Genomic DNA, 23,373 nt, shown 5'->3' on the forward strand with positions numbered 1-23,373 from the left:
TCCAGAAAAATTTGCCTAAGAACCCCTTGCAAAGCTTGGATTTTCCCCCTTCTTGACCTATAGGATTGATTTTCATTGTATAAATTTCAGCAGCTACAGTTATTCAAGCTCATCTTATTGTGTATAGACATTTTCCTCCTTTTTAAGTTGTAGTCAAGCACCCATTTGGTGAAGGGCATGGCAACCCACTCCCACTCCTGGAGAATCCCAAGGACAGGTGGGCTACAGTTCATAGGATCACAAAGAGTTGTACATGACTGAAGTGACTTAGCACACACGCATGCAAGCACCTATTGGTGATGCTGTCGATGGGATTTCTGCCTCTGTTGAAAAGGGGATTCTGACACTTGCTACAGCATGGATCAATTTTGAGGACATGTTGTGGTTTAGCTGCTAAGTCATGTCTGATTCTTTGCAACCCTGTGGGCTGAAGCCCCACCAGTCTCCTTTGTCCATGGGATTTCCCAGGCAGGAATACTGGAGTGGGTTGCCATCTTCTCCAGGGGATCTTCCCAACCCAGAGATCGAAACTACATCTCCTGCATAAGCAGGTGGATTCTTTATCACTGAGCCACCAGCGAAGGCCTAAGGACATGATGCTCAGTGAAATATGCCAGACACAAAAGGACACACACTGTCTGATTCTGCTTATTGGAGGTCCTGAAAAGAGTCAGATCTGTAGAGACAGGAAGTAGATGGTGAGGGTCAGGGGCTGGGGGAGGGGATGGGGGGTCAGTGTGTCTTGGAGACAGTTTCAGTTTGGGAAGGTGAGAAAGTTCTGGGGATAGTTGTACAATGATGTGAATGTACTTAATGCTACTGAGCTGTGCGCTTACAATTGGTTAAGATGGTCAGTTTTATGCGTATTTTGCCACAATTAAAAAAAAATTTGTTCCTTGTTGCACTAACCACACTCAGCAGCCACAGGGAAGTGGCTACTGTGTTGGACAGCGCAGATCGAGATGATTTCCATCAATGCAGAAAGTTCCACCCGACACCGATCCTCATGTGGAAATGTAGCTTCAGAGTCCTTTTAAGTTCGCTGGGTCTGGTTGGTGGTGTCCACGTGGGCCGTAATGTTCACTGCAGCTCTCAAGGAGCCTGGGGATTTGAGGGTGAATAACATGTCCCAGCTTCCAAACTGTGTTTTGAGCTATGCAGGAAGTGAGCAAAGAAGGCATCCTTGGGGAACAGGCTCTGCTTGTGGCCTCAGAGGAACCATCAGTCCAGGGACAAATTTGCTGGCAGCCTTGGAAGGGAAGGCTGGTCATGGAGGTCCAGACCAGATACTGAGGGACCAAAATCAGGGGCAATCAGGAAGTCATGAATAGTGAGATGTCAGGAGAAAGAGTGTGTCACAAGCTGCTGGAGAATGCCAGAGTGGAGTCCAGCCTTCAGTGGACAAGTTCAGTTGCATCAAATAAGAAACTCCAGGCATAGAAATCCAAGCACAGTCTCTGCCCCGTTTATCATCTCCTGAAATACCACCTCCACTTACCTTCGGCACAGTGCTTGCTGTGTATGCAGTCATACTTTTTTTTTTAATTTAAAAATTGTTATGATTATCTTGGGGCTATGCTAAATCTTCGGTGTGGAGTGCAGGCTTTCTCTAGTTGCTGTGCACAGGCTTACCACACGTGGGATCTTAGTTCTCCAACCAGGGATTGAACCTGCATCCCTTGCATTGGAGGGTGGATTCTTAACCATTGGACAACAGGAAAGTCCCTTCAGTTATACTTTTAAATAATGAATATGCCTCCTCCATAAGACTCATGGTCCCAAAGGCAAACTCTGTGGCCATTGTGTTCCCACAGGGGTTGTAAATCTGGATCAGTGTAAGCAAATGTGCGTTGAAGCACAAATGAACCTTTGGGACATTTGCTTAACCTCTCACCTCAGTTTCCTCGTTGTAAAATGGAGAAAATGTAGATCAGGACATATCTGTTTATATCAGTATGGCAGCTACGTGCAGGAGCAGACTTGCTCGAGGCAATTGTGTAATTTTCAGGAAATGTGCAGACTGCTTCTTAAACGAGCTGGTAATTCTGTTTGTTTGTTTCTAGTCTATTTTTTTTTTAAACTTTATCGGAGTTTAGCTGCTTTGTAGTGTCATGTTAGTTTCTACTGTACAGCAAGGTAAATCAGCTATACATATACATGTATCCCCTCTTTCATGGATTTCCTCCCCCGTTTAGGTCACCATGGAGTCCTGAGGAGGGTTCCTTGTGCTGCGCAGTAGGTTCTCATTAGTTATCTATTTTATACACAATATCAATCGTGTGGAAGTGAAAGTGTTAGTCACTCAGCCATGTCTGACTCTTTGAGACCCCATGGACTGTAGCCTGCCAGGCTCCTCTGTCCATGGGATTCTCCAGGCAAGAATACTAGAATGGGTTGCCATTTCCTCTCTAGCTTATCTTTCCGACCCAGTAATTGAACCCGGGTCTCCCACACTTCAGGCAGATTCTTTACCATCTGAGCCACCAGGGAAGCCCTGGGGTATATATATCAATCCCAATCTCCCAGCAAGCTGGTATTAAAATTTAAATGACATCAACTTATAATTAAAGAACTTATGTTAAAATGCAAAGACAATAAATACTTCGTACTTACCATTTCCTAACCATCTCAGTACCTTTTCCTATGATTATGCTTCTGAGGTTGTTTACTGCTACGGTTTCTATGTGATCGGATGTATTATTTAATACTGCACTACTGTAGATCTCTCACTGGCTTCACATTCAGTAACTTGAGGTGGGGTAGCTTGAAAAGGACGTTGGTGGGAATATTTACACCATGGAAATTGGTGCTCTAAAGCAAGAGGTTCTGTACCCCACTCAACGAAGAAGTTGTTAAACATTTAAGAGCACATCACTGGTTTTGGGGCTGAAATGAGTTAATAGTTATGCCTGGGAGTTGGGACATCAGAAACTAGCATTTTTTAAAATACATATTCATTTATTTTTGGCTGTGCTGGGTCTTTGTTGCTTTTTCTCTAGTCGTGACAAACGGGGGCTACTCTCTAGTCGCTCTGCATCGCCTTCTCATTGTGGTGGCTTCTCTTGTTGCAGAGCACGGGCTCTAGGGCGCATGGGATTCAGTAGTTGTGGCAAATGGGCTCAGTAGTTGCAGCTCCCGGGCTCTAGAGCACTGGCTCAGTAGTTGTGGGGCGCAGACTAGTTGGTCCTTGGCACGTGAGATCTTCCTGGGCCAGGGATGGAACCCGAGTCCCCTGCGTTGGCAGGAGGATTCTTTACCACTGAGCCACCAGGGAAGTCCAGAAATTTGTATTTCTAACCAGCAGGCAGCATGTGCTGTAGAAGCGAGCCGTTGCTGACATGAGTTTGTTTGGCTTGCACGTCCTCCTCTCGAGCTGCTGTCGCGGCATTGCGTCAAGTCCTTGACCGGCTGTTCTCTTATCTCTCCAGTGTGTCCGACCATCTGTAAGTCACATGGCTGCACCTCTGAGGGTCTCTGCTGCCACAGCGAGTGCTTGGGCAACTGCTCAGAGCCCGACGATCCCACCAAGTGCGTGGCCTGTCGCAACTTCTACCTGGACGGCAGGTGTGTGGAGACCTGCCCGCCCCCTTACTACCACTTCCAAGACTGGCGCTGCGTGAACTTCAGCTTCTGCCAGGACCTGCACAACAAATGCAAGAACTCTCGGAGGCAAGGCTGCCACCAGTATGTCATTCACAATAACAAGTGCATCCCTGAGTGCCCCTCTGGCTACACAATGAATTCCAGCAAGTGAGTCCTGAGTGTGGGTTCCCAGGGGGTGGAGGGCAGGTTGTCAAGAGGGAAAGGAACATGGGGTTGGTGCTGGTAGCACCACCTGTTAAAATTGTGTGAGAAGCTAGAGTTGATTGGCTATGAGCGAGGAAGCTGATGATGATGAGTGACATAGTTGGGTCTCTCAGATGCCATTCTGGCCTCCTGGTTTTGGGCACTGGCCTTTGGAGAGGGAGTCAATGACCATTCTCTCACAAAGGGCCAGATAGTAAATATTTTTGGCATCTTGTATACCAAAAATTGAAAGCTTTCTGTACTTATCATTGGAAACAGAAGTCCTTAGTTTCATATACAGTCCTTTATATGGCCTGATTGCTCCCACTGATGGAACTGTCTATCACAACCCAGGTCAGAGCTCAGATTTTTTAAATGTTTTCTCCAAACTGGATCTGGATCGTGTCCTGAGGTTAGCCTGGAGTGCAAGGAAGAAGGACTCAATTCTAGATTATTCTCAAGGCTTTGTTGTCTTTTGAAGGACAATACCATCAAACCATTTCCTACTATTTGGGTGAGAAAAAGCAGGGTTTTCTTTCCCCAGGGGTGAGTCAGATTTCCTCCCCACACCTCAGACTTTTTGTTCACACTGTTAGCTTCTCAGATGAGCTATTTTGGGGGCTTGGGGCTGGAACAGAGTTTTTAAAAAATCTGTTTCCTGGTTTTTGTGTAGAAGGTCTGAGAAAAAAAAATTCCACAAAACAACACAAAAACAAATCAGAGATAGACGCACGTCAAGGGGCCTTGAGCTGACCTGCTTACGTAAAACATCTTCCCTCTTCAGACTTGGAAATGAGCCAAGTGAGAGTGTTCTGGTGGGAAATTTTATTTCCCTGGGTGGGGAGGGTGGGAAGGAAAACAACCTTTATTCTGGCTCCTAGGAGCTGCTCTCTGAGTGTTTGTGAAACCTGCAAGTACAATATGTTTTGTTTCACTCGTTTTTGATAAAACCTATCAAGTGGCTTTGTGGACCAAAAATAGGCTCCTATAAATCACCTTTGCATTCCAGACAGAGTATTTTTTCTTCTTTTTTGGGGCCAGTTTATCAGTAAGATTGGGAAAATGACCATATTCCTCTTGATTTATTTATTTTTCTCATGTTTGAAATAAAGCAAGGATATTAACATCTTCCACTAAAAGACACTGGCTTTAAATAGAAGAAGGTTGTTTTTTTTTCTGATCATAACAAAGATATGAAACATAGAGCAACTTCCTCTGATGTTTTCCTGATGGCGGTGGCCCGAGGATTGAAGCCCCAGGAAATTGACGCCTTGTCCCATGATGCTTGGGACCTCTATGGAATGAAAGAGGGGAAAGGGAGACAGGTTAATTGTGACCCACTCTGGCAGTAGTTGAGGGCTTCCCAGGTGGCACTAGCGGTAAAGAACCTGCCTGCCAATGCAGGAGACATAAGAGACTTGGGTTCGAGCCCTGGGTGGGGAAGATCCCCTGGAGGAAGGCATGGCAGACCACTTCAGTATTCTTGCCTGGAGAGTCCCATGGATAGAGGAGCCTGGCGGACTACAGTCCATGGGGTCGCAAAGAGCTGGACACGACTGAAGCAACCTAGCACGCAACATGGCAGTATGTTACTTTGTCAGTTAAAAATACTTTTTTTCCTTCTGAAGCTTCTATTCTGTGGAAGACTTCAGTGCTGTCATGTTTTCTTATGTGGTTTGATATCAAATGGGGCCAGATATGTTTTCTTTCTTTCTGGTGGCTTTATCTGGGAAGTAGTTCTTGATGTTTTTATAGCAGAGGACCATGAACCCATGTGGGTTCATTATATGCCATCCATGGTCACTGCAAGATACCTGGTAGGGTGCTCTTCAGTGAGATGAGGGGTATTAGATATTTGGGGTGCATGTTAAGGGTGTGATGGGTATGGGGCATCCCTGTCATTCCCTCCGCCGACCCCCTGCCCACCTTCTACAATTCTCTGCCTCTTGATCTTTGCATGGCTGGGTTTCTCCTGGTCACCCAGGGAATCACAACTTAAAATTCACTTCCTTTGAGACTTCTTTCCTGTGTGACCACCCTGCCTGAATTAACCATCTGGCTATTCTCTGGTACATCTCTCCATTTTAAATCCTTTCATTCTCTTTACCATGATATTTTCATTTTCTGTTTGTTAATTTTTGCCAATGAGACCATACGCTTCAGAAATGTATCAGCTTGCTCTTGCTGTGTAACAAACCTCCCCAGTATTTTGTAACTTATAACAACACTCATTTATGGTTTCTATTGATTTTGTGGGTTGACCAGAGGTTTATCTGGCTCAGCATGGGTCGGCTCTGATGGGATGGTACAGCCTAGCCTCTCATACCCTGCATGGGCAGCTGGGGCCTCTCTCCATGTGTAGCCAGGAACAGCAGGCTTTAAACAATGTAAGTGCTTCTTAAGCCACTGCTGTGTCACATGTGTTAATACCTCATCAGTGAAAGCAATTCAGAGGGCCTCGCCCAGATTCCATGGATGAGGAAGCAGACTCCACTTCTTGGCTGGAAAAGGACATGTGGATTTCCCACAGAGAAAGTTGGTTGTTTGTTCACTTGTGTGTGCCTGCGGTTTACAGCCGGCATTGGCAAAGGGCCAGATAGTAAATATTTTCCGCTCTGAGGGCCATATGGTTGCGGCTGCTCTCCTCTAGCCTTACAGAGTGATAATGGTCATAGATGGTACTCAAACCAGTGGGTGTGTTCTGATACAGTGCTAGTTACAACAACAGGTGGCCAGCTGGAGTTGACCTGTGGGCCGTAGTTTGCTTATCCCCGGCCTGGAGGATCATCTGTCACATGATAAGTGCTCAGTGAATATTTGTAGAACCAACAAAAGAACCCAAACATTTGATCATGATTCTGTTTCCACCCCAGCTGCCCTGACACCAGCTGGGTGTACTGCAATAGCTGTCAACAGTCACCACCTGGGGTTGGTGTCGGACCCACAAGTTAAAGGCTTGGTCCTCCACCGGGATGGCTTTACTTCACATGCCAGCCACACTTTGGAGGTCCCCAGGGCAGCCACATGGGCACCAGTGGTCAAGAACCCACCTGCCAATGCAGGAGACATAAGAAACACCAAGTTGATCCTTGGGTTGGGAAGAGGCCCTGGAGGAGGGCATGGCAACTCACTTCAGTATTCTTGCCTGGATAATCCCATGGACAGAGGAGCCTGGTGGGCTACAGTCCATGGGGTCTCAAAGAGTCAGACATGGCTGAAGCGACTTAGCATACGTGCATGCGAGAGCACCCACACTGCTGATTGGTTGGATATAAATTTTGAGGCTCCCACAAACCCACTGGGTTCAATAATTTGCTGGAACAACTCACAGAGCTAAAAGAAAAAGGCTGTTGGTCCAAGCCTATGGATGGTAGCACCCTGGGTTAGGGTGCCTACAGAGCTCACCTAAGCTTACATCACCTATAGCGAGCTTTGCGGACACTGCCCTGGGGGTGGGGGCCTATTTATGGCTGGGCCAACTCTTGCTGTGCTTCAGCAGGAAACCATCAGGGAACTTTAAGGAACAAGGTTTGTTATTCACAGGTCCGGAAGGGTCACACAGTGAGGTCGTGGGAAGGGGGAAGGAAGAAGGGAGAGAGACACACACAGAGGAAAAGAGAGAGGAAAGTGAGGAAGTGTCTGCTTTCCTTAGGGTCTGCGGGCGGAGTGTCTGGGGTTTGATGGCTTCACTCTGCAGTGAATTTAAAGCCCAAGAACAGGAATTGGGGCTCAGGAAGAGAGAGGCAGGGTCCACGAAGTGGTCAGTTATCTTGGTTCCTCAGGGCTTTCTGAAAGAGAGACCTTCAGGGGTGGGGGCAGCCTTGTTCCTTATCTAGTTGTTTTCGTTACATTTTACTCAAGACAGATGTCTTTTGAAATAGATGCCTCAGCAGTGAAAAAGCTTCATGTCAGGCACTTAGAATTACAGCTTGATTATTAAGGAGGCACAGAGGATGAGGGCTGGGAGAGTTCCAGACACAAGGCTCCCATCCCCTCGTGGAATCCGAAACATCAGCCTTACAGCACAGCTGTGTGCTCACCAACCAGAAAAATGGACTGACTTGGTGTCCAGAGTTTTTCTTGGGGTTTTGGTATGTAGCTGTGATCAATTGAATCACTGGCCGTGGATTTGAGCTCCATCTCCAGCCTCCTTCTCTCTCTGGAGGTCAAAGCGATGAGGCAACCCTCCAAATCACACATTTGATCTTTCTTGTGACCAGCCCTCATCCTAAAGCAACTAGGGGTCACTGCTTCATTAGCACAACAAAGATGTTCCTATCACTCAGGAAATTCCAAGGCTTTTGAAGCTCTGTGCCAGGAGCTGGGCACCAGATGTGTTCTTTATTATACCACCATGACAAAGATCCTCCTGCAAAATTGAATAGCAGAGGTGTAGAAATAACAAGGGTAGCAACGATACCACTAGTAAAAAGTGATCATCATAGCAAAGGACTAACAGGGTTTGTGTTCTATGTGCCAAGTACTTTAGATGGCGTGTATCATTCAGCCATTCAGTCCTCATCACCACCTGCCCTGTGAAGCAGATACTCTTATTGTCTCTATTTCACAGCACGCGTGCCTGCTAAGTCACTTCAGTCGTGTCCAATTCTTTGCAATCCAGTGGACAGTAACCTACCACTCCTCTGTCTATGGAATTCTCCAGGCAAGAGTACTGGAGTCGGTTGCCATGACCTCCTCCAGGAGATCCTCCCAACCCAGGGATCGAACCCAGGTCTCCTGCACTGCAGGCAGTCTCCTTCATTGCAGATGGATTCTTTACCAACTGAGCCACCAGGGAAGCCCCAAAATACTGGAACGGGTAGCCTATCCCTTCTCCAGAGGATTTTCCTGATCCAGGAATCAAACCGAGGTCTCCTGCATTGTGGGTGGATTCTTTCCCAGCTGAGCTAACAGGGAAGCCCAATTGAGCCACCAGGGAAGGTCAGACCCCACACAGAACAGCAGACATCCCAACACCTTGCAGTAGCAGCCTGAGTACCACTAGTTGGGGTGAAATCATTAGCTCTGCACAGTTGGTCACTATGGTTACGTCACGAGATCCTTGTAATAGTGTGAGTTCTGTCTTCAGGGTAGTACATGATTCTCCCTGGGGTACAGTGGGAAGCCCCTGTCTTTGGGGTAAGGCAGGAGCCCCATCATTTTGGCATGAGTACCCTGACCTTGGGATAACGCTGTAGAACCTATTTCCCTGGAGAAAGGCCCTCAGTCTACCCCTTTAGACAATGGTTCTTATCTGGAGGGGGCTTTTTGCACCTCCTTCCCCAGGGGACAATGTTCAGAGACATTTTTGGCTGTCATGCCTTGGATGGGAGGTGGTGTTAGCATAGGATGGGAGGGCGCGGATGCTGCTTAACAGCCCTCGTGTGCAGGACAGCCCCCAGCAATGGAGAATTCTCCAGCTTCAATGTCAGCAGTGCTGTGGTTGAAGCACTCTGCCTTGCGGTCACTTGGGACCCTGTGCAGCACGCTTTCTGCTCTGTGTGTGGTGTGTGCACGCGTGCATGCGTCCTGATCTTTCTCCCCACTCTTTCTGCAGCTTGATGTGTACCCCTTGCCTGGGCCCCTGTCCCAAGGTGTGCCACCTCCTGGAAGGCGAGAAGACCATCGATTCAGTGACATCTGCCCAGGAGCTCCGAGGCTGCACCATCATCAATGGAAGCTTAATCATCAACATTCGAGGGGGCAGTGAGTGCTCTTGGGGAAGGGGTTGCCGCCTCCTGGGGTCCACTCTCCCTCTGAGCACACCAGGACAACAAACCGGAGACTCATCAGTGGAGTCATGCCAGGAATAATGTGCTTCCAAACTTGGGGTTCACAGCTCAGTCCTGGACCCATCACAATATTGTAAAGTAATTAGCTTCCAATTAAATTTTTAAAAAAATGGAAATGCCTGATGTCCCAACTCTCTGCTTGGAAAATAAGAATCTTGGGGTGGGGACAGGGAGGGGGGCAGGGAAGGTCAGAGAATTGGGTCCAGGACTGAGCTGGGACATCAGGCATTTCCATTTTTTTAAATTATTTATTTTAACTGGAGGCTAACTGTTTTACAATTCTGTGATGGTTTTTGCCATCCATTGACATGAATCAGCCACGGGTGTACATGTGTTCCCCATCCCAAACCTCCCTCCCATCTTCTTCCCCATCCCACCGCAAGCAGATAGCATGACCTCTTTTGCAGGTCTGGGGACTGTGTTTCCAGAAATTCTGTCATGGGCAAAAAGTATTCCTTTGTTTATTTATTCAGCAAATGTTTATTGAATACTCACAGTGAATAAGACCAAGTCCATGCATGGTGGATCTTGCAAATAAACAAATGAATGTATAATATAAACCCAGGCAGTGGTTCCTGCTATGAAGGGAAACGAAGCAGGGGGATGGAGGGAGCAGGGGTCGACCATATAATAAATACGTTCTGCTTTGCAGGCAGGACAATCTCTGTCATAACCACACTGCCTTGTAAATTTGTTTGGAGCCGGGCTCCCAAAGATCATTTTCAGCCTGGAAGATAACTCTTCACCATGGGGAATTCTGGAAAGGTTAAAATATTTTGGTAGAAACCCACTGGATATTCATTCTCTCCTTTCCTTAGACAACCTGGCAGCTGAACTAGAGGCCAACCTTGGACTCATTGAAGAAATTTCAGGATATCTGAAAATCCGCCGGTCCTATGCCCTGGTGTCACTTTCCTTCTTCCGGAAGTTACGTCTGATTCGAGGGGAGACTTTGGAAATTGGGTATGTGGGCCTAATACTGTATCTGTGGCCTCACTAGGAAGTTTGTGAGTTAGAAAATCTTAGGTTTTTTTCTGTCAAGACATGGAAACAACCTAAGTATCCACTGATAGATAGATGGGTAAAGAAAACAAGATGTATATGTGTGTGTGTGTGTGTGTGTGTGTGTGTGTAATGGAATATTATATAACCATAAAGCTGCCTTTTTTACCAAAGGTCACACCTTTCATTTGGATTATTCCAATGACCTCCTTTCTGGTTCTAGAACTACTAGGGTCATCCCACAGAAATATAATGCAAGTCACACATGAGACTTTAAATGTTCTAGTAGCTACATTTTAAAAACTTTAGAAGAAATAGGTGGAATGAATTTTAATCATGCATTTTACTAAACCCATTAAATCTGAAATGTTATTTTGACAAGGACTCAATATCAAAAAATGATAGATAAGATCTTTTACACCCTTTTTTTTCATGCTAAGTGTTTGGAATCTGTGGGGTTTTTTTTTTGCTGTTTTTTTGTTTTTACTTCTGATACAGTTCAGAAAGGCCACATTCCAGGGGCTCAGTAGGCAAATGTGGCTGGTGGTTTCTGTGTTGGATAACACAGGTCAAGCTACTGTCTGACCCCCGTTCATCATGTCCTGGTGGTCCACTCATAATTCTACGGCGTAGGTCTACCTGAGTTGCTGAGTTGTTCTAAAGCCTTCAGTGGCCCCCCTCCGTCTACGGAGGAAGCACGCGTGTTCTTGGTCTGGGTCTTGCATGCAGCATACTAGAGGGTTTGGCCCATGGTATCCTTCAGTATTGCCTTTCGCCTGTTGTTCAGAACAAGCCACTTTGCTCTTCCCTGGGCCCAGCTCAGGCGCCTCTGTGCCTTCAGTCTTTCCCTTTTGCAAAACCCATGTCTCCATCCATCACAGTCTTGCCCTCCTCCCCGACCAGACTGATCTCAAGTATCTCCCTGGCCTTGAAGACCTCCTCAGCTTCCCCTGTACCTCTCACCCTCCATTCAACACGTAATGAGTATGTGTCAAGCAAGTGGTTAGAACTGGGGATGGAGCACTGAGCGAGATCAATTCCAGCCATGGCCCCACCATTTTGGAGGTGGAGATGACAAGCTGATGAACGATTCGGTGTGTCTGTGTTTCCATAGGAACTACTCTTTCTACGCCTTGGACAACCAGAACCTAAGGCAGCTATGGGACTGGAGCAAGCACAACCTCACCATCACTCAGGGGAAACTCTTCTTCCACTATAACCCCAAACTCTGCCTGTCAGAAATCCACAAGATGGAGGAAGTTTCAGGAACCAAGGGGCGCCAGGAGAGAAATGACATTGCTCTGAAGACCAATGGGGACCAGGCGTCCTGTAAGTGGCAATGCTCTCGTCTTTTCATGGACCAGACAGCGTGACTTCCCCTACCTCCCCCACCACACTGGTACCCAGGGTGGGTGTCACTTACCCGCAGTGAGCTAAAACATCTAAGTGTGTGTTAGACTTTCTGACACACTGAGGACCAGTGTTGTACGCATTCATCTCTTTGCCAAATGCCAAATGCAATGCCTGATGCTGGAAGGTGCCACATAAGCGCTGAATGAGTGAATGTCATCTCCCTTATACATGTGGCCTTGGCTCAAAGGCTACAGCAAAGTTCTGCAATTGCTACAGTTGGAGACTGAGAGCTGACCACCCTCCTGCGATGAGTTTTTCTCTTGAAGAAATATCTGAGCACTGAGGTGCCAAGGCTTCCATGATACCCTCATGTGAAGCTGTTTTGTTATGAGACAATTTGGTCCAAACTATGGGAATTCAGGGGAGGGAGAGATCAAGGTTGGGGTGGAGCTTAAGGGAGGGCTTATATTCCAGGCAGAGGGAATTACTGTCTCCAAGGCATTGTCTTTCCAAAGAGTGGTCCCTCCAAGAAATAATGATCAGCACTCTCTCTAAACCCAGTCACCTTGTATCTGTTTGCACTGGAGTTACTTCTTCTGACATGTCAGGCATGAAAATCCACATGTAAGACAAATTGTGTTAGGACAAATGTTATTCTTGAAAGTGTCCTTTTCCCAGCACCAATTGGCCACTTGTCCTTCCCTGTCGGTGCCAACCGCAGTTCTCTAGTTAAGCATCTGATCAAGTAATTGACTTGCAGTTGGGGCCAACATTTATGATCTGTTCTTGCCTCTGAACCAGGGAGAGGCACGTGGAGATGAGGCCTCACAAGGAAACAGCAGATTGCCATCTTCCTTCTTGTGGATTCTCTTGGAAGTATGGAATCACCGACTTTGGGCTGAAACAAATTATTTAAAATTCTGATACTGGGTGTTTTGGTGTTTTTTTTTTTAAACCTTTCTAGGTGAAAACGAATTACTTAAATTTTCTTACATTCGGACATCTTACGACAAGATCTTGCTGAAATGGGAACCGTACTGGCCTCCTGACTTCCGAGACCTCCTGGGGTTCATGCTCTTCTACAAAGAGGCGTAAGTAGAAAGAAAAAGAGGTGTGTGTGTTGCATTTGTGCTCAGAGGCTCCCCCACCGAGGTGCCTTTTATCTCCTTCTTATCTGTGGAATAAACATACATCCATGTGTCTTAGCAGGTATTTCTATTTAGTAGGTATCTACTTAGTAGGTGTCTTTTTAAAAAAAAAAGTCTATTTTTAAATCTATTTTGGATTTTTTCCAACAAAAAAATTATGGTAAAACAAACATGAAACTGATCATCTTAGTGATGTTTAAATGTACAGCTCAGTGGCGTTAAGTATATTCTGATGCTCTGTGACCATCATCACTGTCCCTCCCCACAATTTATTCATCATCTTGTGCTGAAACATTGTCGTCACTCAATGACACCTAGTCGTCGTGAGTATGTGACTGTGCTGGAGTTTTAAAAGGAGACGGTGGAAGTGGTGATCACATTAACACGGATAATTGTTGCATCCCTTACGATTTACTGCATGTCAGGCTGTGTAGGGGGCAGTCAACCCACATCCTGTCATGTGATCTCATCAATAGCTCGGACAGTATCTTCATCGTGATCACTGTTATTACTGGGAAACTGAGACATAGGGGAAGTGATCCCTCTCTCTGACTTTTGTGTGTCCTTTCTCCTTGTGGCAGAAGATTGTTGGTGAACAGGGTGCAAGCCTGTAGGAGGTAACTTCCCCCAGCCACATCTCTCTGGTCTTTAGAACTATAATCAAGGAATGATAACCATCTTTACCTGTTTGGTCTTCAAAGCCCTTACCAGAACGTGACAGAATTTGATGGGCAGGATGCGTGCGGCTCCAACAGCTGGACAGTGGTGGATATTGACCCGCCTACGAGGTCCAACGATCCCAAGTCACAGAACCACCCTGGGTGGCTCATGCGTGGTCTCAAGCCCTGGACCCAGTATGCCATCTTTGTCAAGACCCTGGTCACCTTTTCTGATGAACGCCGTACATATGGGGCTAAGAGTGACATCATCTATGTCCAGACAGACGCCACTAGTAAGCATTTCTTGTGAATGTGAACTTATGCATGAACTCAGACATCTTGGCTTTCATATGAAATGCTTCTGTCGTTTTTCTTTTTATTTTTCTGCATGGCCATTGGCTTCTAAAAGAGCTGGGCACTGAGATTTACAGTTTCAGAAGATGAGGCAGTAGCAACAGGACATTAGAGAGGAACATATATTTCTTCTTACCATCATGGAAAATTTTCAAATATTTACAAAAGTAGGGAAAAAATAGCCCCCTCCCTATGTAATCATCTCTTAGCTTCAATAATTATTAATATTTGGCCATTTTTTGTTTCATCTCTGTTTCTTTCCTCTTTTCCATTTTCTTGAAATTGAAAATTTTAATTGATTTATTTTTAATTGAAGGATAACTGTTTTACAATGTTGGTCTCCGACATACATCAGATGAATCAGCCATAGGTACACCTATGTCCCCTCCCTCTTGGTCTTCCCTCCCACCTCCCACCCCATCCCATCCCCTAGGTTGTCACAGAGCACCAGTTTGAGCTCCCAGAATCTTACAGCAAATGCCCGCTGGCTATCTGTTTAACATATGGTAATAGATATGTCTCCACGCTCCTCTCCCCTTCTCTCCCTGGGCCCACAAGTCTGTTCCCTATGCCTGCATCTCCACTGCTGCCCTGCAAATAGGTGCATCAGTACCATCTTTCTAGATTCCATATATATGCATTAATTATGATATTTGTTTTCTCTTTCTGACTTACTTCACTCTGTGTAATAGGCTCTGGGGTTTGTTTGTTTGTTGTTGTTTGATGTGGACCATTTTTAAAGTCTTTATTGAATTTGTTAGAATATTGCTTTGGCTTCATGTTTTGGTTTATTGGCCACGAGGCATGTGGCATCTTAGCTCCCTGACCAGGGATCGAACTACACCTCCTGCATTGCAAGACAAAGTTCTAAGCACCGGACCACCAGGGAGATCTCTCTCACATCTCCATATTTTTCGGAGGAGTGGGCCACTGGAGTATTTTCTAGAGGGTGGGACCAGGGATGCTGCTCAATAAACAACAACGCACAGTACCGCACCCACAGCAAAGAATTATCCAGCCTCACAAAATCAGTAGAGAGAAGTCCCATCCTATAGCATAGAGCCCAGGCTTTATGAACCAGCTCTTGTGACTACTGCCCTCTTGTCCTATATCCTCCAGGAAAACAAAAGGACTTAGAGTTCTGGAAACTTGCAGCTTCCAGAGTTTTGTACACACTGTGTCTTCTGTCTGGAGACTCCTACCCCTACCCCTTGCTGACTCTCAGCCACCTCCGTTCTCCAGGGGAAGCTTTTGTGGAGCCCAAAGTTGATGCCTTTGGGGGGATGTGAAATGGATTGCCACCTCAGTGATAGGTTTGAACGGCATCCCACTGCTGAAATTTGCCACATAACTGGGTTCAGTTTGGGGCTAATTAACCGGAAAATGTGACTTTATTTATTCCCACCACCCTCCTTTTCCCCACCACCTTTCCAGTGCCTGGAACAAAGAAAGCTTGCCTTTCCTTCAGTTCAGTTCAGTTCAGTTGCTCAGTCATGTCTGACTCTTTGCGACCCCATGAATCACAGCACGCCAAACCTCCCTGTCCATCACCAACTCTGTAAATGTTTGTTGCAAAAATGGCGGAACGTGGAAATCTGTACCGTCTGTGGTGCTGCATGGGTTGTAATTTTGTAAGCCATGCTCTCATTAGGCAAGTGTTCCGTGCGTCCAGGTGTCTCCAGTTTTCTCTGATGTTACCTAACGTGCAGAGAACACCCTCAGGGCCTCTCTAACTTGGCTATCCTCTCACGCCCACCCTCCCCTCACAGTGGATCTGTCTGTCTCCTTTCTCCTTGGCAGATCCTTCTGTCCCCCTGGATCCCATCTCAGTTTCGAATTCCTCGTCCCAGATTATTCTGAAGTGGAAGCCTCCCTCCGACCCCAATGGCAACATCACACACTACCTGGTGTTCTGGGAGAGGCAGGCGGAAGACAGTGAGCTGTATGAACTGGACTATTGCCTCAAAGGTGAGTGCAGACAGGGGTCAGGGAGGGGCTGGTTTTACACACCAGATCCACTGTGTTCTTGTTTTACGTCTCTCCCCTCCCATTTCCAGCATGTGCTTGTGGGAACACACACTCCATTTTATCTCAGACGAAAACACACACACGGGCATTCTTCAGAGATACCGAGGGTTCCGTTCCAGACTCCCGAAGTGAAGCAAATATTGCAATAAATCAAGTCACATGAAGTTTTTGGTTTCCAGTGCCTATAAAAGTTACATTCACATTATACTATAGTCTATTACGTGTGCAATAGCATTATGTTTAAGAAAAAATATGCTTAAAATATACATGTGTGTGCGTGCTAAGTCACTTCAGTCATGTCTGACTCTTTGCTATCCCAAATAGATAATCAACAAGGACCTACTGTATAGCACAGGGAATGCTAATCAATATCTTATAATAATCTATAATGGAAAATAATCTGAAAAAGGATATATGTATATATGACAGTTACTTTGCTGTACACCTAAAACTAACACAACATTATAAATCAGTTCTATTTCAGTAATGCCCAAACCATTATAACAGTAACATCTAAGATCACTGATCACAGATCATCAGAACAAGTAGAATAAAAAAGAAGAAGTTTGATATATTGTGAAAATTACTGAAGCATGACATAGAAATACAAAGTGATAAGATGCTGCTGGGAAAGCAGTGCTAATGGTTTTGCTGGGCGCGGGGTCCCCACGAACCTTCGGTTGTAAGAAACACAGTAAGAGGAGGTCTGCCTGCCCGTTCACATTTCTAAAGATCACAGGGTGCGGGCACGCTCTGAAGATCATGATGAAACCAGACACTCCCCGTGTCTTGGCGTCATTGCATTCTGGAACTTTCTCCTCTTCCCCTTCCTCGTCCACCCCCCACCCCCACCCCCGCCCCATGGGGATGTAGCTGTGTTAACCCATGCAAGACTTCCCTGCTGGGCTAGAAACACAACTAATGTGTGCAGTGGTGACTGACAAAGTCAGGGAAGAATTTTGGTCCCTTATTTTTAAAAGTTTTTATTGGAGTGTAGTTTATTTACAGTGTTTTATGAGTTTCGGGTGTACAGCAAAGTGAATCAGATATATGTATATCGACTTTTTTGGTCTCTAATTTTATTTTTATTTTTTACTTTTAATTTTTTTGGCCACAAGGCATTTGGTACCTTAACTCCCCAACCAGGGATCAAATCCATCCCACCCTGCATTGGAAAGGTCCTAACCACTGGACCTCCAGGGAAGACCTGGCCCCTAATTTTAGACCCTTAAGTTTTAAGGATTGGAGACAGCAAAGAGTCTCCAATCTCTTTCTCCCTTGGCTTTCCAATAAAAATGTATATGAATGACACATATTTTCCAGTCTTTAATCTCATTTACTTAATGGGCTTGCATTCATCTACAGAAAAAGGAAAAAATATTTGAAGCCTCAAACTGGTGTGTATAAATTAGCCTTACATTATTTAAAACTGGGTTGTAAAAAAGTCCATCAAACTGAAGAAACAGAAGTCTTCCCCCCCCCACTTTAGTTGTTCTGTTTGAGTCTATATAAAAGGTTTTTCCCCCAGTCCCTAGACTCTTTTGTTTATTATTTAAAAAAAATTATTGGAGTATGGTGGCGCTAGTGCTAAAGAATCCACCTGCCAATGCAGGAGACACGAGAGATGGGGACTTGACCCCTGGGTTGGGAAGATCCTCTGGAGTAAGAAATGGCAACCCACTGCAGTGTTCTTGCCTCGAAAGTTACCATGGATAGAGGAAACTGGCGGACTTCAGTCCATGGAGTCGCAAAGAGTCAGACACAACTATTAAAAAAATAGTTGACTTACAATTTAGTATTAGTTTTGCGTGTACAGCAAACTGGTTCAATTATATACATGTGTAGATTCATTCTCTTCAAAAAATATTTATTTATTTGGCTGTGCCGGGTCTTCGTTGCAGCCTATAGTATCTAGTTCCCTGACCTTTACTCAAACCCAGGTCTCCTGCACTGCGAGCTTACAGTCTTAGCCACTGGACTACCAGGGAAATCCCTAGATTCCTTCTTTTTCGGGTTAATTTCTCACATAGGTTGTTGCAGAATACTGAGTGGAGTTTCCTGTGGTAGGCAGCAGGTCCTGGTTGGTTATCCCTCTCACACATAACCGTGTGTGTATGTTCATCCCAAGCTCCTGACTCATCCTGCAGTAGTTTTGTTGTTGTTTGCTGCTTTGTTGTTGTGCTAAGTCATGTCCGACTCTTTGTGACCCCAAGAACTGCAGCGTGCCAGGCTTCCCTGTCCTTCACTGTCTCCTGGAGTTTGCTCAAATTCATGTCCATTGAGTCAGTGGTGCCATCCAGCCATCTCATCCTCTGTCACCCCTCTCTCCTCCTGCCCTCAATCTTTCCCAGCATCAGGGTCTTTTCCAATGAGTTGTCTCTTCATATCAGGTGGCCAAAGTATTGGAGCTTCAGCTTCAGCATCAGTCCTTCCAGTGAACATTCAGGGTTGATTTCCTAAAGAATTAACTGGTTTGAGCTCCTTGCAGTCCAAGGGACTCTCAAGAGTTTTCTCCAGCACCACGATTCGAAAGCATCAGTTCTTCGGTGCTCAGCCTTCTTTATGGTCCAACTCTCACATCTATACATGACTACTGGAAAAACCATAGCTTTGACTGCTGCTGCTGCTGCTAAGTCTCATCAGTCGTGTCCGACTCTGTGTGACCCCATAGACGGCAGCCCACCAGGCTCCCCCGTCCCTGGGATTCTCCAGGCAAGAACACTGGAGTGGGTTGCCATTTCCTTCTCCAATATAGCTTTGACTAGACAGACCTTTTTCATCAAAGTAATGTCTCTGCTTTCTGGTCTGAGTTTATTTTCCTTTAGATGTTGTGAGTTACTGGTATCCTCCTACCTTGGGGCAGCTGATAACATGTGACTGAGGTCGGGAGCCTAAGGTTTTCTGTGCGCTGATGTAGGGCTTTGGGCAAGTCACCCAGCTTGTCACCGGCTGCCTCCTTTTGGGGAAAAGGGGCAGGAGGCCAGATGATCTCTGGGAGCTGTCCCAGCTCTAAGATCATGTGCTATATGTATGCCTTTGACCTCATCCCCCGCCTGAGCAGAGGGTTGAAAACGTGATTTATCTCCTTGGATGCTTTATATAACTCGAGAGCAAGCAAAGTCATGGGCTCAGCTGTGCACTCTTGGCCCTGCATTCGAGTAACCGAAACCACCAACTAGAACTGCCACCATCATCAGGGCAGGCAGTGTTTTCTTTCTTTTTTTTTTTAAGAGCAACAACTTTTATTCTGGAAGTCAGTCTGTCATTAGAGGGTGATGATTTGACGTGATTTTATGTGTCATTTTGCCCAAAGTTTATGGAATTAAAAAAAAATAAACTAAGGACAGATACTGTCTGATTCCACTTTCAGGAGGTCCCTGGAGGAGTCGGATCTATAGAGACAGGAAGCAGATGGTGGGGGCCAGGAGTGGGGGAGGGGATGGAGAGTCAGAGTTTCATGGGCACAGAGTTTCAGTTTGGGAAGCTGAGAAAGTTCTCGAGATGGATGATGGGGTTGGTTGCACAATAATGTAAATATACTTAATGACACTGAATCACAACGCTTAAAAATGAGTAAGATGGTAAATTTTATGTTATGTGTATTTTGCCACAAAGAAAAAACCCCAGTACATACACAAATAAATAAACTTGATAGCACACACAAGACAAATCATTTACTAACTGTGATCAGTAGTAGTTTCCTTTAGAATCAGAAGTGGGTTTTTTTTTTTTTCAGTTTTATTGAGATATAACTGGCAAGTAAAATTGTAAGATATTTAAGTGTAAATTGTGATGACTTTTTGTGCATACACATTGGAAAAGAATTCCACCCACCTAGTTAACACATCTATCACTTCACGTATATTTTTTTTTAAAGAAATCTTGGTTTATTGGCTTCGTTTTGGCTGTGCTGGGTCTTCATTGCTACTCGGAGGCTTCTCTCTGGTTGCGGCAGATGGGGCTGCTCTTCTTTGCAGTGCACAGGCTTCTCACTGCGGCGGCCTCGCTTGCTGCAGAGCACCGGCTGCAGAGTGCAGGCTCAGTAGTGGCGGCGCGCAGGCTTGGCTGCCCCGTGGCATGTGGAGTCTTCCTGGACCGGAGATCAAACCTGCGCATACTGCATCGGCAGGCAGATTCTTCACCACTGAGCCACCAGAGAAGTCCCCTCTTTTTTTAAATGAGAACTTTTAGCTTCTACTCTGATATTGAACTGTATATTTCAATTAGACAGTGCAGTCTTATCAACTATATGGTTTTTTCATTGTAAAACTTTCATAACATAAAACTGGCCGTTTGAACCACTTTGAAGTGCACAGCTCAGCGGCATTAAGCACATTCACACTGTTGTGCAACCATCACCACCATCATCTCCACAACTTTCTCATCTCCCCAAACTGAAACTCTGTGCCTGTGAAACACTGAATCCCCCAGCCCCCACCTTTCCACTATGTCCCTGTGGATTTGACTAGATGTGCCACTGTACCTTACAGTCACAGAAGCCCACGGGCACCAAGTGGCATGCGGAAAGTGTGGCCGGTGTCAGGAGCCCCGTCTGTGTCTGATCAAAAGTCCCTTCCTCCCCAGAAAGAAATCAGGAGCCCACCCCTCCACCCTTTACTAAGGGAATCCTCAGTTTATTTTCCATCTATAATGCCATCAATAACCCCCCTAACAGTTAAAACCTACACAGGCTATTCTGTGTCTATTAATAAATGTTAAGAAGTATGTTTAAGGATTTGCAAAGCTTCTGAGTGGCTACTCAGCATTCACAGGAAGATACTTAGACCTCTTTGTCTCCCAGAGCCATTAAAAGGGAGAGGCAGAGATGGAATTTCCCTTGCTCAATAGACTCAAGTAGGCACCCAGCATCACGGGCATGGTTTTAAGCCTTTAAAGAGTAGCCTGCATCTTCTATGGGCTTCCCAGCTGGCTCAGCAGTAAAGAACCCGCCTGCCAATGCTGGAGATGGAAGATATCTTCAGGGGAGGGTATTGTCTCCCCTGAAGGAGGCAATGGTGACCCACTTCAGTATTCTTGCCTGGGAAATCCTGTGGGTAGAGGAGCCAGTCGGGCTACAGTGCATGGCATCACAAAGAGTCGGGCAAGACTGAATGACTCAGCCCACACACAAGACATGTGCATGGATCATTCTCTCACTTACTTGGGGACTGCATAGCATCACTTGCTCTGAGACATTCGCCCCAGAGACCCTCTGTCCTTTTCCCCTGCCATCTGACACACAGCATATGCATTTCTTGGCTATTGTATATTCCTCCCACTCCCATGCACCTCATCCACTGGAACGTTAAGTTCCCCAAGGGCAGGGACATGCACCTTTTGCCTCCAGCCTTGTGGGGTTGTGGTGTCCAACAGTGTCCTGCTGCTTGCTGACAGGCACCTTCTCTGTTGTCAGGACCCTCCAGTGAAGGATCTTATTCTTCCCAGGAGAACTTGAACCCAGATCTGTGCACTGAGCTCTGTCCATGTGCCCAACCACTTTGAGAAGGTCCTGCTTGCTCCGCATGTGTGTGTATATGTGTGTGTAGGTGGTGGGGTTGGGAATGGGATGGGGACTTGAGCCCTGCTCTGCCTTTCCCTAGGGTTGAAGTTGCCCTCCCGGACCTGGTCTCCACCATTTGAGTCGGAGGGGTCCCAGAAGCACAACCAGAGTGAGTATGAGGAGTCTGCTGGTGAATGCTGCTCCTGTCCGAAGACCGATTCTCAGATCCTCAAGGAGCTGGAGGAGTCCTCGTTCAGGAAAACGTTTGAAGATTACCTGCACAACGTGGTTTTCATCCCCAGGTCAGGATTTGTTATTGGCTTGGGGTCTCAGGTCTTTAGGGAACAAGACAAAATGGGGGCAGATGCAGAGGATAGGCAGAGTCCACGCTGTGCCACTTCTCTGGATGCAGAAAGAGATTTTGAGATTATAACAAGTGCCTTACCAGGAAGAGGAACTGCCCCGCCTCCCCGCTCAAAAGGAGGAGTGTTTAAAAATTTCATCCTTTGCTCTCTGATGTCTCATGAACCCAACCTCTGGTCTCAGTCTGAGTTCTGATGAATTCCATTAGATTATCGATGATTGATTATTACCTAACTGATTGATTATAGATAATAAATTCAATTATTAGATTAGATTTCAGAGAGCTGCATGCCCAGCCCAATGCTTGATTTATGGCTCAGTGCATTCCCTTTTTTTAATCAAAGGAAACTTCTCATCCTTCCAGAACTTTACATGGCCTCGTCAAAACCCCAGAGACTTCACTATTTAAATATGTTTCCTTTAGTGAGTGAAGGGGAAGTAAACAGAGGGTCTGCAGTAAAAATGACTCTTGGTTTTTCATACCTCTTTACCCTTCCTGTGAGCAGAGACACTTAGGTAGAAGTCAAGTTTCTGTGGGTCACAGGTTGTTCTACCTCTCTTGGTGCCTCAGTTTATTCATCTGAGGAATGGAGAGAAAAATGGTTCCTATATTTTATGGTTGTGAGATTACACGAGTCTCACAGGGATTCTCAGCCTTGGTGCTGTTGATGTTTGGAGCCAGCTCATTCTCTGGGGTGGAACCATCCTGTGCAGGGTAGGATGTTGAGCTGCATCCCGGGCCTCCACCCACTAGATGGCAGTAGCACTGTATGCCTCTTAATAAGTTCATGAGTCTCTGGCAACCCACTGAAGCACTTGCCAACTCCCTTTTATGGGTCCAAAGCCTTCCCCCACCCCCCCACCCTTAACTCTGCCCAGATTTACAAAGCAAATGTGCTGGGAGCTTTCAGTTGCCCCCACCCTCTCCACTCTTGACCCTTCCCGCTAACGGACTTCACCAGATGGCTGCCCAGAAATGTCCAATACAATTGGTCATTTCCAAAGCAGATCAACCTCCTGCCCCCAGAGGCTGCACTGAGATAAAACAAGATTCGAAAGTGGGTCTCTTCAGAGGCTTAGCATTGCTCCTGCTAGAGGCTTCATTAGAGCTGTCCATATATAACATTTCTTTTCTCTTTCTTGCATTCTTATCTGACCCTGAGTCCAAAGGAGCACTAAATGGCACAGCCCAGGTTGGAAGCAGTTATTCTTTCACCCATTAAAACTCCACCAGACTCCAGGATAGTGGCTGAGTCAGTCATAACGTTTAAAACTAGTTTGGACTTCCCTGGTGGCCCAGTGATTTTGACTCTTTGCTTCCTATACGGGGGACACGAGTTCAATCCCTGGTCAGGGAAGATCCCACGTGCTGCGTGCTTGTGTGCTCA

At 46.0% G+C, this 23,373-nt stretch overlaps 1 protein-coding gene across 5 annotated transcripts in view; it reads left to right on the top strand.

The window, feature by feature from the left end:
* INSR (insulin receptor) overlaps nt 1–23,373 on the top strand; it is a 151,104-nt gene that overhangs the window by 89,209 nt on the left and 38,522 nt on the right. For all 5 annotated transcript variants that reach the window (XR_016038087.1, XM_055428931.2, XM_055428929.2 and 2 more), the window contains exons 3-10: nt 3,429–3,750; nt 9,344–9,492; nt 10,397–10,541; nt 11,695–11,909; nt 12,898–13,024; nt 13,783–14,033; nt 15,895–16,062; nt 21,723–21,924. Coding sequence is in view for 4 of the 5 variants with exons in the window: in XM_055428931.2 (XP_055284906.1) it covers nt 3,429–3,750; nt 9,344–9,492; nt 10,397–10,541; nt 11,695–11,909; nt 12,898–13,024; nt 13,783–14,033; nt 15,895–16,062; nt 21,723–21,924 (1,579 nt within the window). In the remaining variant the exon portion in view is untranslated. The remainder of the gene's footprint in view (nt 1–3,428; nt 3,751–9,343; nt 9,493–10,396; nt 10,542–11,694; nt 11,910–12,897; nt 13,025–13,782; nt 14,034–15,894; nt 16,063–21,722; nt 21,925–23,373) is intronic.

The sequence above is a fragment of the Moschus berezovskii genome, chromosome 8 (genome assembly GCF_049115385.1).
Source record: "Moschus berezovskii isolate FMDL1 chromosome 8, NW_MosBer_1.0, whole genome shotgun sequence".
Classification (NCBI taxonomy): Eukaryota; Metazoa; Chordata; class Mammalia; order Artiodactyla; family Moschidae; genus Moschus; species Moschus berezovskii.